The sequence below is a fragment of the Bos taurus genome, chromosome 25 (genome assembly GCF_002263795.3).
Source record: "Bos taurus isolate L1 Dominette 01449 registration number 42190680 breed Hereford chromosome 25, ARS-UCD2.0, whole genome shotgun sequence".
Lineage (NCBI taxonomy): Eukaryota > Metazoa > Chordata > Mammalia > Artiodactyla > Bovidae > Bos > Bos taurus.
The window spans coordinates 1670654-1686054 of record NC_037352.1 but is presented as its reverse complement, the minus strand read 5'-3'; the positions used below and the strand labels follow the sequence as shown (position 1 = coordinate 1686054).

General features: G+C 57.5%; 1 protein-coding gene across 4 annotated transcripts; it reads right to left on the bottom strand.

The window, feature by feature from the left end:
* Positions 1-532: 532 nt before the first annotated feature.
* Positions 533-6616, bottom strand: RAB26 (RAB26, member RAS oncogene family). 4 transcript variants are annotated; one of them, NM_001046209.1, is made up of 9 exons: positions 6262-6616; positions 5085-5195; positions 2611-2652; positions 2455-2521; positions 2276-2328; positions 1833-1898; positions 1694-1750; positions 1530-1606; positions 533-1427 (listed from the first exon to the last, which is right to left on the bottom strand). In NM_001046209.1, the coding sequence occupies exons 1-9, from the start codon at positions 6454-6456 to the stop codon at positions 1325-1327; spliced, it is 771 nt and encodes a 256-aa protein (NP_001039674.1). In that variant the 5' UTR covers positions 6457-6616; the 3' UTR covers positions 533-1324. The 4 variants fall into 4 exon arrangements, with proteins under 4 accessions (NP_001039674.1, XP_024840616.1, XP_024840615.1 ...); XM_024984848.2 differs by having other exon boundaries at positions 1366-1444; positions 1530-1626; positions 6262-6564; XM_024984847.2 differs by having other exon boundaries at positions 1372-1444; positions 6262-6564.
* Positions 6617-15401: the final 8785 nt, after the last annotated feature.

The window sequence follows — 15401 nt, the reverse complement described above, 5'->3', positions numbered from 1 at the left end:
TGCACTTTAAAGAGATGTTATTGAGTATTGTCTGGTTTTTAACCCCCATTTGGGCCTCTAGTTGCCATAATCCTTTTACTAGCATTTGGTCCCTGCCTTTTTAATCTGTTGAGTTTGTTTCTCCCAGTTTGCAACAATTCCATGTTAAGGTGATGGTGAGGCAGGGGCTCCAGCAGAAGTCACCCTGGGCAAGGCAGGGATAGAGTTCCATGGCCCTGGTTAGGTAGGGGCCGTGAGCCTAGCGCTAGGCTGAAGAAGCTGTAGAAGACCTTTACCTCTCAACCTCTGGGTAGATTTCTTGGGGTCCAGCATGTGCGTGATCACACCTGTTAGCACCCCAGAGGACTCCCTGGGATGACAGCTCATCCCTGGGCAGTCTTGGAGCAACATGAAAATGGAAGCTCATGCCAGTGATTTTCCACCTACCAGGACCACCTTCTCTAGGTTTTTGGGTTGTCTTTGCCTTGGGGTAGTTCGTGAACTCTTTAATTCCCAGAGCTTGTGGCTGTCTTTCAATGGACGAAGCAGGCACTCCAGAAAACAAATTTTATTCACTAGGACCAGAAATAAAAGCTTTTGATCAAAAGACTGACTTGGAGTTTTTTCTTTAGCACAAGGTGGAATGCTCTGCCCACCCCTGTGACTTGACCTCACTGAGCCCAGGCTGTGTGTCGGCCTGCTGAAGTGGTACCCTGGTCCACAGGCAAGGCTGGTGGTCCTGGTTTCCCTGACATTTCCGTGACTTCCCATGGGCTGAACACTGCGTTACAAAGCCATAGCCTTGGCATCCTCCATGGGAATCTGAAAGACCCTGTTGATGTGGAACCGGGGCCTCCCATTGAGGGGCTGGCAGCAGGCAGTTGTCCTTGGGGTGCAGTGCAGGATGGGATTGGTGGTGAAGCCCTCTGCCCCAGGTGTGGGCAGGGTCCTGCCCCTTCCTTCCTGGGCAGCAAGTGCAGCTGAAGACAATGGCTTTCTAGGCAGTTAGGCACTATACATATGGTGTGGGTGCTGCAGCCCAGCCTGAAAGTTGGGGGTACCCATGGGGGGATGGAGGTGGCAGAGCCCTGTGGCCAGAGGGCCAGGCGCCTGGGAGTCTGCCCTTCGGTGTCCCTCCTGTACAGAAGATGGTTGCCTTGGGGCAAGGCCCTCGGGCAGCAGCAGGTGAAGGACTGCAGACGCTCTGGCTTTGTGCAGCCCATTTGTTGGGACCTCGGCTCTGGATCACTGCCCAGATGAGGGGTGGGTGAGGCTCAACTTGGGACTGACTGCTGTAGAATGTCTAGTCTTCCAGGAGGACGCCTGGTGGCCAGGCCCCACAGGCTCAGGGTCTGCAGCAGGAAGCCCCCCGGCCCTCCCTCTTGATGTAGTCGTGCAGCTGGAAGCGAGGCTCGCTGGGGGCCTTGGTGTGGCGCTGTTTCAGCTCCCTGTGGGGCAGGGATAACTGTGGGATGGGGCAGCCTGGACCCCCAAGGAGGGGGTGCAGAACCCTGAGTCTGGGGCTCCTTCTGGTGACCGCGAGGACTCACTTGGCTATGGCTGTGAAGGCCAAGTCCACATTGAGGCCCGTCTTGGCGCTGGTCTCCATGAACGGCAGCCCGTAGTCCTGCAAATAGCGTGGGCAGCCTGGCAGGGGCGGCTCAGGCGCCATAGCCCTGGGCGCTCGCCCACCACCCACCCCACCCCAGCTCACCTTGGCCAGCTTCTCCGCATCCTCCCGCTTCACCGCACGCTCCTGGGCAGAGTCCACCTGGCGTAGGAACCTTGGTGAGAGCTGGCCCCATCACCCCCCACCCCCACCCCCGGCTCCCCTGCGAGGCTAGAGCGCCCACCTTATTCCCCAGCAGCATGAGAACCACATCGTCCTGGGCGTGCTCCTGGATCTCGGTCAGCCAGGCCTGCAGGGGCGGAGCTGAGGCCAGGCTGGAGGCCAGCGCTCCGGGCCCCCCGACCCCTCCAGGATGCACCCCCGGTGTGCCTGGTGGTGCCTGACCAGCAGAGGGGCCCCGGAGCTCGTGCTCCCTGGGCGCCATGCATGGGCAGCCCAACAGCTCCCTCATCTAAGCTGTTGGACTGGAAAGTCCCCCAGGACCTCCACTTCAGCTTGTTCAACATGCACCTGGTGGGGCAGTCTTTCCCCCTCCCCCACTGTCAGGAGGGTCCTCAGGAGTCTGGGACCCTGAGGCCATCTGTACCGGAGGGGGTTGGGGGCATGGGTGGCCCCATCTTGGCCTGTCTCCCCACCGCCAGACCCCCCCGGAAGGAAGCCTCTGACCTGGATGCTGTCGAAGGAGGCCTTGTTGGTGACGTCATAGAGCAGCAGCAGTGCTGGGGGGAAGGGCAGTGAGGACCTCTGAGCCCACAGCACCCGCCCCTCACCCCCGCCTCCTGCTCCCCTCATACCCCGGGTGCCCTCCTGGGGCAGAAGCCTGGGGGCCGTGGCCCCGTGCTCACCATGGGCGTCACGGTAGTAGGCGTGAGTGACGCTGCGGAACCTCTCCTGGCCAGCCGTGTCCCAGATCTGTGGCCAAGGCGCGTGCAGCCATCAGCGCTGTCCGGGCCTTCCCAGGGGCCCCCTGCCCTCACCCCCCACCTCACATCACCCCTCACCTGCAGCTTCACCTTCATGCCGTCCACGTCCACAACTTTGTTCTGAAACACAACCAGCCAGCTCCAGCGAGGGCCCGTCCTAGGTGGCGGTGCCCCTAGGGTCCAAGGACCCGTGCCCTTCTGGTGGGGTTGGGGGTCGGGGGGCAGTGGATAGGGTGGGGGGGAAAGGCAGCGCCAGGCCAGGGCTGAACCTGAGGTGAAGAGCTCCAGTGTGCCCCCAAGCCCACCACCCCACGCCTCTGCTCGCCAGACTCTGCCTTCAGGCCCCACCGCCTGGTTCTCTGACCACCTCCTGCCCTCCACCTGCAGATAACAGTTCAATTCAGTTCAGTCGCTCAGTCGTGTCCGACTCTGCGACCCCATGAATCGCAGCACGCCAAGCCTCCCTGTCCATCACCAACTCCCGGAGTTCACTCAGACTCATGTCCATCAAGTCAGTGATGTCATCCAGCCATCTCATCCTCTGTCGTCCCCTTCTCCTCCTGCCCCCAATCCCTCCCAGCATCAGAGTCTTTTCCAATGAGTCAACTCCCCTTGAATCTGAGTTCCCTCCTGGTGACCCATGCACAGTGGGTGCCCAGGCCACTCCCGCCCAGATGGCCATCCTGATGGACATGGAGGTTGCCCCCCTCCATGGCCAGCTGTGTCCAACTCTGGGCCAGGTGTTTCTTCCTCTGCCCAGCCTGGAGGCCTGGCACACATCCCTGCCAGCTCCCCTGCCCTCCAGGGAACCTGGTGTCCAGTCACTGAGGCCTGTTGACCTGCACCCCCAGCCCATCCCCTCTCCTTCAGCCCAGCCGGTGCCAGCCTCAGCTGACTTCCCTATGCCCACTTGCTGTTTCAGCTTCACCCTGTATTCCTCTCCCCGGTTCTCTGCCCCTAGCCCCCGGGCCACCGGCACCTCTCTCTTGCAGGGCTTATTTGGAGTCCCCCACTGTGTGACTCCAGGCCTGTTGCCCACACTATGCCTCAGTTTCTCCATCCACAAATGGGGATAGCCAGGGTGTCCGTCACACGGTTGCCCTGATTACTTTACGAGCACTGTGCAAAGCACACAGAGAGAACTGAGTCTGGCCCGGAGCGGGGCTAAAGTGGTCACTTAAAAGCCTCTCTTCTGCAGCCCCCTGGGGATGGGCTCCGAGCAGGAAGCGCAGAGCCCAGGACCTGGCCCCAGTGGGCGCTCCCTGTGGGCTGGCTGGCGATGCACCCTCGCGGAGCCCTCCCAGTTCAGGACTAGAGCAGGAAGTGGCTCAACTCCGGCTCCCATCTGCCTAGGTGGGGGCGGGGGCTGCCAGTCACCAGCTGAGGCCCTGGGAACAGCACTTCCTCCCTCTGCACCAGCTCCTGCTGTCAGGGTGTTTCTGGGTCTCCAGGGAACGGGCGCAGCCATCTGTCCAGCTGCAGGGACATCCCACCTTCCCCAGCGCCCGGAACAGGGTGTGAACCAAACTGCCTCACCTCCCTCCGCACCTGCCCTGAAGCCGAGAGGTGACAAGGGGGAGGTGAGGCCAGGACCCCCTCCGCTTCTGGCGCCTCAACCCTTACTTCATCCCAGAGCATGTGAGGGGCTCTGCCCCCCCCCCAAACGGGATAGAGAGCGGCTCCCCAGACCAGAGGGAGCTCCGCCCACCACCCCCCCCCCCGCCCCCGTCCCCAGAATGGGCCTCCCTCCCCACCTTCCACAGACTGGGTCTAATTAAAGGGTGAGAAAAATGCAAATCTGGGATTTGCTGAGAACACATTAGTACCCCAGGACACAGAGTTCAGACGGGTGCCAGAGCCCAGCAAGCCCAAGGCTGTGGTCCCCCATGGCCCTGCAGGCTGCTTGTGGTGCTTGAGGGCTCTTGGGGAGCCGAGTTGAGGGCCATCCCCCAGAAGGACCCTAGGACACAGCCCTGGCGGGGGTGAGGTGGTGAGGGGGTTCTAGCAGGGGAAAGCAGTCAGGGCTGGGGGGGCAGGGATCATTTCCCAAAAGCCTCCCCGCCCAAGGGCAAGGACTTCTCCCTGGCTCTGGGACCGAGGGTGTGCTTAAGCGCCACAGCCATCTGTCTAGTAGGACCTAGCACCTCAGGGCCCCTCTGGGCAGCGGGGCAGTGACGCTGGCCTCCCCAGTGGCCATGGGTTTTGAGTTCCCACAGGGGCACCAGGACACACCTCCCTCAAGGCACAAGATCCAGGCCGTTCCAGCCCAGGATGCAGGGGTACCATCTCTGCTTCAATCATATTCACCTGCCACTTGTCCCCAGGACCCCTGAGGTGTTGGGAAGCAGGCAGCTTGGTGGTGAAGGCGTCCCAGCTTAACTACCTTGACTGTGGGAGCCAGGTGGGCCAGCCTGGTTGGTGAGGCTGCCGGTCCCACAGGGATAATGGAGAACCAGCTGCCAGGGGTGTTTCAAGAAGCCATGAACTGGTGTTGGGGGCCCAGGGCATGGCTGGGCCCAGTTGGTGCTTGGGATGTCAGCCCCCTCTCTTACCCGGAAGTCGATGCCCACGGTGGAGATAAAGGTCCCCGCCAAGAAAGCCCCATCCTTGAAGCGCACGAGCAGGCAGGTCTTCCCCACGCCTGAGTCCCCCACCAGCATGACCTGGGGCACGGGGAAAGGGCAGAGGGCACCTGGGTATCTGGGAACCCCTCCAGGGAAGGGGCCAGTCTCCCCTGAGCTGGCCTGGCCAGAGGGGGCCCTGGGTGAGGGGCAGGAGTGGAAGAGGTCTGCAGGTGCAGCAGGGCCTGGGGAGATATAGGGCCTGGACCTCTAACTGCCTCCTCCAGAAGGTTCTGTCCCCTCTCCATCAGTGGGGGGACAGGAGCTGCTGCCTTCATGCAGGGCACTACCTGGACACCATGCTTAGTCTGGAAGGGGAGCAACTGGAATTTCATGGAGAGCAGAACCGGAGTGTTGGTCACTGGGGGCCTCCTGAGAGGCCTGGGGTGGTGGGGGTGGGGGCTCTGCGCCCAAGGGCTTCTTCCAATCCCAGTAAGACTCTGGAGGAGTCTGCCAAGTGAGGGTCAGATCTTGGTGTGGGGAGGGGCTCAGGCTAAGTTTGCGGGCCGGGAGGGCATTCAAGACCTTCTCCCCTCCCCCAGTCTGTTACCAAAGGTTCCCAAACCCAAGGATGGACCTGCCACCCCCGCCGCCCAGGATTCACCAGCTTCTGCTTTGGCCTGAAGGAGGCCCCAGCGTGCCTCACCCAACCTGTGAACCTCTTCCTAGTCTCTCCCCCTAAAAGGAGAGTGGAAGACCCTGTGGGCCAGAGAAGGCAACATATGGGGAGATGAGGCTGGGGCCTTTGGTAGGGGCAGGAGCATCAGGGAATAAGGAGAAGATACCTGCCAGGCTCTGACTTCCGCAGGACCTCTTGTCCGGCCCTGCCTGCCGGGTGGGGGTCGCGGAGGGGGAGGGGGCAGCCTTGCCATATGTTGGGTATTCCAAACCCAGGTTTGACAGCTGTGTGTGTGTGTGTGCGCGCGCGCGCGCGCGCGCGGTGCACCGCGCCAGCCTTGCCAGCTGCGGGGTGCCGCTCGGGGAGCCAGCTCCGTGCTGAAGCTCCGCAGGGCCCTGCACCGTTTCCCCGGATCCCCTCCCCGCTCAGCTCGGGCCGGACGCCACCTGCTGCATTCGCATCGCCTGGGGCTGGGGGTGCCCGGCTCACCTTGAAGGCGACGTCGTAGAAGTCGCCGCCGCCGCCGACCGAAGACCGGCCGGGCTGCGGGGGCCCGTTGGGCGGTGCCTCGGGGCCAGGGCGCGCAGTCCCGGGTCGCACCGGCCGGGGCCCATTGGCAGCGGGCAGGGCAGAGGTAGCGGGTGCGCTGCCCGCCTTGCTCTTGGGGGTCTTTTTCCTGGACATGGCGGGCGGGCTGGCGGGAGCTCAGTGCTCTCCCGCCGCAGCTGCCGCGCCCCGGGACGCCCTGCTCCCCTCGCCGTCGGAGCCAGACCCGGAGCAGAAGCCGAAGCCGTCCCGCGGCGGCGGCGGCGGCGACATCCCTGGCGCCAGGCTCCGCGCCGCCCCGCCCCCGCCGCCCCACGGCCGCGCAGCCACTCAGGCCCGGCCTCCCGCCGCCGCCGCCGCCAATGGCCACCAAGGGGCGTGGCCATGTAAATGAGACGGCCGCCCTGGGGGCGGGGCCCGGGGCCCGGTCCAGGAACGCCGGATCCCAGCGCCTCTGCGCCTGGGGGGACGTTACCGCCCTGTCCTGCGCCCAAGGGCCCCTCTCTGTAACTGCACCCGGGCTTCGGTGCGGGTGTGGGGCGGTGGGCCTGGGTGACCGAGCACTCGGCGTCCTGTCGCTCCTCTACTGTGCACCACCCCGCCCCGCGCTGTCCCTTGCCCGGGTGACCGCCGCCCCCGGACTATCTCCAGGCCCGGGACGAGGAGAGAGGGGGCCACTGAGGCAGCAGGCCTGCGTGGGATGGGCATCTGGGACTCAATCCCATCTCAGCCGGAGGTGCCACCTGGCCTGCTGCGGCACCGCCCCCTCCCTTCCAGGGCAGGCAGGTCCAGGAAGCTCCAACACTCCGTGCTTGGCAAACAAACCGGGGTGCGCCCCGCCACGTGGGGCTCAGCTGACAGCTGGTTATCAGAGGCAGGACGTAGGGGCCAGGCTGAGCGGCAGGATGGAGGTGGCCAGGTGCTCTCCCCCTGAGCTTCTGTCTTCTGGGCTCAAGCTTCAGGATCCCTGGGGAAGGGGAAGTCAGTGTCACAGCCAGTGAAAGGCCCTCTGAGCGTCCGCTCCCCTAGGGCTCTGCCCTCAGGGACCCAGGAGGTGAAGAAGGTGGGAGGCTAGGCTGTGCCTGGCTCCTGGGCTTTCCAATGCTTTCAAGTGCTGACAGTCCAAACCCCATGCTGGGTCCTGGCAGACCCCTCTGCAGGGGCTGGCACCTCTGTCCCAGGACTGCCACCCAAGATGCTCCAAGTTTTGAGGATGAGGCTGAGTTGTTCCTGGAATCCTGGGAGTGGTGAGCCGACATGCCCTTCTCCTAGGGCTTGCAGGCAGCAGGTGCAGACGAAAGGCAGCTCCCTGCTCTGCACTCCTCTGTCCTGAGACGTGACCACTGTCACTGGGACCCTGGGACCTTCAGAGGCCTGAGCCCTCTCAGCTGGCAGCACCCAGAGTCCAAATAATCACAACGGGCAGACTCTGCCTCTGGGGCTCAGAAGTCTGGGAAAACACAGATGGAAGGATGCCACCCAGCCAAGCGATTCCTCGAGAGACCTGGCAGGGCCCTGCATGAGAGGGTTGGCGCAAAGCTGCCCTGCACTGAGTGCTATCATGTGCTAGGTGCAGGTGGGTGCTGCTCTGGTGCCCTGACGATCAGATGGGAAACCAAGGCTGGAGGGTGGCGGGGGGATTGGGGGAGAAGGACCGGGAAGGGAGCAGTCTAGTCACCAGGCAGGAAGCTGCAGAGCTAGGATATCTACATGGGAACTGTGGCTCCAGAGAGCATAAAGCAGGGCTTGCCTAGAGGTTCCCTGGAGAGAGACCCATCCCTCAGGGCCCCGTCAGAGCTGGGGACCCACCTTAGGGCCCCTTGCCTGTCTCGCTCCTCTGGTTCTCCAGTTCTTCCAGGTCAGTGCCCAGACGTGTGGCTGGTGAGGCCTGAGTTTGGGGTGTTGGACTCCCGCCCTGGGGAGTGGCCCTGGGGACTCCAGGTATCTCACTCCCACGAGGCTGGCCCAGGGTCTCAGCGAGGCGGTGTCCACTGACCCTGGCATCCTAGTCCATGGGCTCTCTTCCTCTTCCTGCCAGCTGCTGCCAAGGCATGGGAAGCACCAGGGGCTTGAGTGCCTTAGGGCTGGGGCTACAGATGAGGTGTCCTGAGTTGAAGGGGAGGAGGGTGGCTGCTGGCAGGGTAAACAGGAAGAGAGGAGGCTGGCAATCCAGAAAGAGTGGGAAGCTAGGAGTGGAGGGACTGAAAGCAGTGGGGAGACTTGACCTCGCGACCTTTAAAATTGGGGGAGTATGTGAAAATTCAGTTCTCTGGTTTCTCTTGGAAAGAGGGAATTCTGAGTCCCTGGCTTGCAGGCCCCCTCTGCCTTCCCTGCCTTCCTGCAGTTCTCCTAGTCTTTGATCATCGTGTCTTTTGGTTCCTCTGTTTGCCATCTGTCTCACCCTCTGGGATGTAAGCTCTCTGGGCACAGGAAGCAGCTTGTCTTGGTCACTGCCATATCCCTGGCAGCCAGCTCCAGGCCTCAATAAACAGTTATGAAATTGGTGAAAGAAGTATGAGCTAGAAATGTGGGCCCCACTTCAAGAGGGCAAGTCGTTGCCAACACGGATTTGAGGGAGAACATGCCTCCACAGGCAAGAAGAGTAAGTCTAGTGTGTTGAGTGGTGAGAGCAAGACCTTGTGAGAGCAAGAGCTTGTGGAGGTGGGGAATTTGCACCGGGCTTTGAAGATTGAGCAGGAGTCCAACACTCGTGGAGACAGAGAAACTTGCCAGGTAGAGGGAGTATGTGTAGATTCAGAGAGCCGGGAGGTGGGCACTTTGAGCAGAAGACGCCAAAGTGTGTTCCAATTGCTTGGAAGAAATGAGAGGTGATTCGATTGGTGACAGAGGAGGGGGCTAGATTGGAAGGCGAGTTTAAATGTTTTTCCTAGGAGCTTGGAAGTTGTTTGGTGGGAAATAGGGAGCCATGCGTGGTTTCTGAGAGCAACAGAGAGAGGGTGCTGCTAAAGGAATAGTGGGTGTGGCCGGGGGAGCTGGGTGGTGCAGCCTGTGGACAGGGAGGTGAGTTTGAGGGGATTTCAGGAGCCCAAGGAGGGCTAATGAGGACGGAGGGGAGACAGTCTGCAGGCCTGGAGGGGAGGCAAGAAAGAATCCGAGACCCTGCGGGGTGCCCGGCTGGACTCAAGATGACAGGTCCTTTGCTGCTCTTCCCAGTGAGGGGAGTGTCTATGGCAGCTGTCTGTGACCGCTGTGACCAATGCAAGTGACCCTGGGCCTGTTTCTGGATCATGCCCTCCAGGCTGGCAGCTCTCCTTTCCTGTCTCCTCACACACGCTTTCTTGGGACCCAGCTGCTGCCTCGTGAGAAAGCTCGAGTGGCCTGGCAGAGAAGCCCAGGTGGAGAGGACCTCACTTGCCAGACTTGTGAGCCAAGAAGGCACCCTGGCAGGTCCCAGGGAGAGGAAGTGAGCCCCACCCACGCTGCAGACGCTGAGCACATGGAGATGTGTGTCACACAGCCCTGGACTTGGGCACCCAGCAACAGGAGAAGCGGGCCCTGTGGTGGAAAGGTCAGCAGGGCGGCTCTGGCTGGAGCTGGGGATCTTCAGACCTGGAGAGACCTCCGCAAGGCAGGCTAGGTCCCCAAGGTGGGGGTTGGAGCTGAAATGAGCCCTGGGGCTGAGGTAGAGGTGAGGATGAGGGCTGTGTCTCCCTGGGGAGGGGACACCAGTGCTTGGCCCTTCTGGCTTAGGGCTGGCCCTGCCTGATACAGAATCCACCTGCAATGCAGGAGACCCCGGTTCGACTCCTGGATTGGGAAGAGCTGCTGGACAAGGGATAGGCTACCCACTCCAGTATTCTTGGGCTTCCCTTACAACTCAGCTGGTAAAGAATCCGCCTGCAATGCGGGAGACTTGGATTGGATCCCTGGGTTGGAAGATCCCTTGGAGAAGGGAAAGGCCACCCAGCCCAGTATTCTGGCCTGGAGAATTTCATGGACTGTATAGTCCATAGGGTTGCAAAGAGTCGGACACGACTGAGCGACTTTCACTTTCACTGCTGGGCGGGAGGGGCTGCACAGTTCCACATCCCAGCAAATGGATGGAACCACCCAAGGCGCCTCTCTTGGATCCTCTCTCCAGCATCCTCTGCCGGCCTGGACCCTTGGTCCCCTTGTCTGGGGCCTTCAGCTCCTGCATTCTGCCTTCTGACTTGCCCATCCATGTGTCTGACCCCTTAGTCCTGGAGTGATGTGTGCTGTGGCTCCCCAGCCAAGAGAACCCTCTGGAACCGATGGCTTCAGGCAGTCTTTCTCTGGTCCCCGATTTTCCAAGCACTCCGGCTTCACCGCTCAGCCACAGGGTGTGGCCCTCAAGCCAGGCAGCCTTAGGCAGGAATGAGAGTCCTCCCTGACCTTCCTTCCAGGCTCTGCTTGGATCCTCCTCCTCCGAGCAGACTTCCTGGGCTCCTTCCGCCCCCAGTCTTGTACAGGCACACAGACACTCACGTTTGCTCTTCAGTGGTTCCTGGGGGACTGTGCTGCCCCCACACCAGTCAGTGAGGTTCCTGAGGACAGTGTCTGTCCTGCCCACTCCTACTCTCACCATACACTGGAGGGTCAGCTCCAGTGAACAGAACAGAGAGAGGCTGGACTTCAGGCTCCTTTAGCCAGAAGGGAGGGGCAGAGCCCCCAGAACTTGTGCCCTCAGAACACCTCCCAAGAAGACAGTCCTGCAGAATTCAACAGTTTGCAATCTCAGGGAGAGGGACCCTGGCTGGGAGTGGTGCCCGAAGGCAGGGGCCCCGCTGGGTGTGTGGCACCCACTGACCTCCCCCCACCAGGTATGTGGCGCACACTCTCTGAGCCCGCCCTCCTCTCTGTGAGCTGAGGAGGTGGGAGGAGCTGGTCTTCGAGGTCCCTTCCAGCTCAGACACCTTATGTTCCATGAGATCCGCGTGAATGTTGCCATGGAGACGTCGGAGAGGAGCTGCGACAGCACAGATGTGACTGAGGAGTCACCTAAGGAAGTGGCTGGTGTCAGAGGAGCCCTCCCCACCCCCTGCCACCCTCGAAGCCCTGGTGCACAGGGGCCACACTGTGCCACCCATGCCAAGGGGACATGCCATGTGCCCTGCCATGTGCCCCTATGAGGCCCAGCAGGTATAAGGAGTGCGTGTCCATCCCCGCCTGCGGGGAGAAGGACTGACTGGCACGGGCGGGTGGTGTGTGTGGAGCACAGCGCTGTTCCCTTGCAGGTGTGGCTGTGAGGTCCGCCCCCTGTCCTTGCTTCCCACGGCCGCTCAGGAACTGGCATCTGGCTGCCCTTGGCAGTCTCGAGACAAAAAGTGTGCCAGTCGCAGTGTGGAGAGTGTGGGGGAGGCCTTGCTCTGATCCAGTCCCTGAACTGAGGCCCCAGGTGGGCGAGACCTCTGGGCTCAGAGCACCCCCAGCTGTCGCGTGGCTCCCGAGTGCCACACGTGGCCTCCTGGCAGGGGAGGCCTCAGTGTCGGTGGGAATGACTAAAATGAACCCCGTGTAACCATGACAACCACTGAAGTCTGCAGCTGGCTGCAGTGGAGTGGGCCAAACTCTTCACTTGCCTCATCTCTTCTTTTTTCTTAATTATAAAAATAATATATATATGAGTTTCGCAGGCACATCAGCTGCACAAAAGGGAAAGGCAAGAATAAAAGTCCTTGCTCTGGGACTTCCCTGGTGGGCCAGTGGTTAAGAATCTGCCTTCCAACGCAGGGGACTCGGGTTTGATTCCTGGTCACGGAAGTAAGATCCCACATGCCTCGGGGCAACTAAACCCGTGGGCCACAGTGAAGACCCAGTTGCTGCTGCTGCTGCTGCTGCTGCTGCTGCTGCTAAGCCGCTTCAGTTGTGTCCGACTCTGTTCGACCCCATAGATGGCAGCCCACCAGGCTCCTACGTCCATGGGATTTTCCAGGCAAGAGTACTGGAGTGGGGTGCCATTGCCTTCTCCGGAAGATCCAGCACAGCCCCCCTAAAAATGTCTCTCCCCACTCCCAGATTATGTCCTTCAGGGGTAACCACTGTAGCTTTGGTAATGGCTCCTGGGTGAGTTCCTTACAGCGGCTGTAACAAATTCCCACAGACACACCTGCACAAAGCAACTCAGCTTGGCCATCCTGCGCTTCGGAGGCCAGGAGTGTGAGATGAGCCTCATGGGACTGAAGTCAAGGTGTCAGCAAGGCAGGTTCTTCCTGGGGGCTCCAGGGCAGAGTCCCTGACTCTTCAGCTTCTGGTGGTCTCCAGCTTTTCTTTGCTTGTGGCCACATCACTCCAGTTTCCACTTCCACAGGTACCTGGCCTTCTCTTCTGCCATCGACACTTCTTACAAGGACGTTTGTGATTACAATACATTTCAGGTCCGCCTGGACAGTCCAGGGTCATTCCCCATCTCGGTCGTTCATTTAGTCACATCTGCGCTGACTTTTGTCATGAGGTAGTGTTCATACCTCCTGGGGATTAGGACCTTGATGTCTTTGGGATCCTTCATTCAGCTGAAACAGGGCCATTCAAGTCTTTATTTTGGGACTTTGAAACAAGGTTTCTGTGACTGAGCAAACCTAAAAAAAGTCACTGGATTATGGATTTCTTTTTCTATCTTATCTTTGTCCCAGTTTTTTTTAGGTATCCAAATTATGTTTACTAAGTACATTGAACATTTATGCATAAGCATGCATAAAGTACATTGAGATGTGATCCTTGTTCTCTAAGAGTATAAATAAAATAACGACTACCTGATCTTTCCACGTTTGATAGGATTTTCCCATTAAAAGAGCTGGACTAGGGACTCCCCTGGGTAGGAGTTCCATCCGGAAACTAAGATCCCACATGCTGCAGGGTGTGGCCAAAAAAATGTTTTTTTAATTAAGAAAAAAAAAGATTTAAGTGTCTTTTCCTGGCAGGGCTCTGATATATTTTCAATTTCTTCCTTGGATGTTAATTTTTTATTTTTTCTTGAGTCAGTTTTTACAGTTTATATTATTTCAACATGTTTTTAGACAAAAAATTTTTAGATTAAAAAATTGCACATAATCTCATAATTTTTCACTCTTTATTTCTGTGAATAAACCTTCATTCTTAATCTTAATGTGCTGTATTTTATTTTCATCTCTCTTTCGGCTATACTTGCCAGGAGGTTTAGAAAAGAAACTTAATAGCCTTGCTTATTAAAAATAGCTCTTGATGTTATTAATCAATTCTACTTTCTTTTATTTTACTTCTTTATTTTTGGGTGTCCTGGGTCTTTATTGCTGCGCAAGGGTTTTCTCTAGTTGTGGGAAGCAGGGGCTACTCTTTGTTGAGGTGCACGGGCTTCTCTTAGCCGCGGCTTCCCTTGTGGAGCACGGGCTCTAGGCAAAGGCGCTTAACAGCTGTGGCGCGCGGGCTTAGATGCCCTGCACCAAAGATGCAACCTGTGTCCTGCGCATTGGCAGGCAGATTCTTATCCACTGTACCACCAGGAAGTCCCTCTACTTTCTTTTTTTTTAAAGACTTTTTTATACAGACCATTTTTTTAAAGTCTTTATTGAATTTGTTACATTATTGCTTCTTTTTTTTTTATGTTTTGGGTTTTTTCTGGCCAAGAGGCATGTGAGATCCTAACTCCCTGTCTAGGGATCAAACCCATATACCCTGCGCTAGAAGGCAAAGTCTTAACCACAGGATCACCAGGGCAGTTGCTACTTTTTCTTTTTAAAATAGCTAACTGATACTCTTAACTTTCTAATTTCCTTCCTTCTACTTTGCTTTGGTTTATTTTATAGTTGTTTTTCTAGAATGTTGACAAGGATGTTTAACTTATATACTAGTTTGATATTCCATGATCATCAATTTTAAAAAGTAATGTTATCAGTTTCTCTCCACATATAACTTTGCGTACCACAGATTTGGTAAGATGTGTGCTCATTACTGGAGGAGGCAATGGCAGCCCACTCCAGTACTCTTGCCTGGAAAATCCCATGGACCGAGGAGCCTGGTAGGCTGCAGTCCACGGGGTCGCTAAGAGTCGGACATGACTGGGCGACTTCACTTTTACTTTTCACTTTCCTGCATTGGAGAAGGAAATGGCAACCCACTCCAGTGTTCTTGCCTGGAGAATCCCAGGGACAGCGGAGCCTGGTGGGCTGCCGTCTATGGGGTTGCACAGAGTCGAACACGACTGAAGCAATTAGCAGCAGTGCTCATTACTAGTCATTTCTATGGATAATCTGATTTTAATCTTGATTTTAAATTACTAAAAGTTAAAAGATGGAAAAGAGGGTATTTCAATTTCTAAATGGTAAGATTTTTAAATATCAGGTTTATTGGGGTATAATTTATGTACACCTGTTGGTTTAGTTCCTCAGTCATGTCTGACTCCTGTGATCCCATGGACTGTAGCCTGCCAAGTTCCTCTGTCCATGGGATTTTCCAGGCAAGAACACAGGAGTGGGTTGCCATTTCTTTCTCCAAGGGATCTTCCTGACCCAGGGATTGAACCCATGTCTCCTGCACTGGCAAGTGGATTTTCTACCACTGAGCCACCAGAGAAGCCCTTCTGTATACCAACATTCATCAATTTTAACTAAATAGTTCGGTGAGTTTTGACAAATATCATTATTTAAGCATCATCATACTCATGATATAAAACATTGTTGTCACCTCCAAAATTTCCTCATGTCCCTTTGCAGTAATTCCCTCCTTCTACCCCTAGCTCCTGGCTACCACTGACCTACTTTTTGTCACTGTGAGTGTTTAAATATGTAAGAAACAACTTTATGAATGTCTAACACATCCAATAACCGCACATTTTTAAAGTGCGCAACTTGATTAGTTTTCACATAAGTGTACACCCATGAAACCATCACGGCAATTAAGATAATGGAGATATACACCCCTTCTACATTTACCTTTCAATTACCTGGGTCATCAGGATGTCCACCCTTGTCCCAGACCCTCAGTGAATGGCTCTTCAGGCTTTTACCCAGGTGAGCATCCCTGGGTTAAGGTGGGATTGGGGCAGCCCCAGCTGTGAGCTAGACTCATGATGTGATGTGGTTAGCAGATGAAAGGACCCAGAGCACCTCTAGGGGGCAGTGTTTCCTAAG

Excerpts from the sequence above, each read along its gene's own strand:
- RAB26 (NM_001046209.1), bottom strand. The coding sequence starts at position 6,456 with ATGTCCAGGAAAAAGACCCCCAAGAGCAAGGCGGGCAGCGCACCCGCT. Across the intron at positions 5,196-6,261 it reads TCTACGACGTCGCCTTCAAG|GTCATGCTGGTGGGGGACTC; the intron begins GTGAGCCGGGCA and ends CCCGTGCCCCAG. Across the intron at positions 2,653-5,084 it reads CCGTGGGCATCGACTTCCGG|AACAAAGTTGTGGACGTGGA; the intron begins GTAAGAGAGGGG and ends GTTGTGTTTCAG.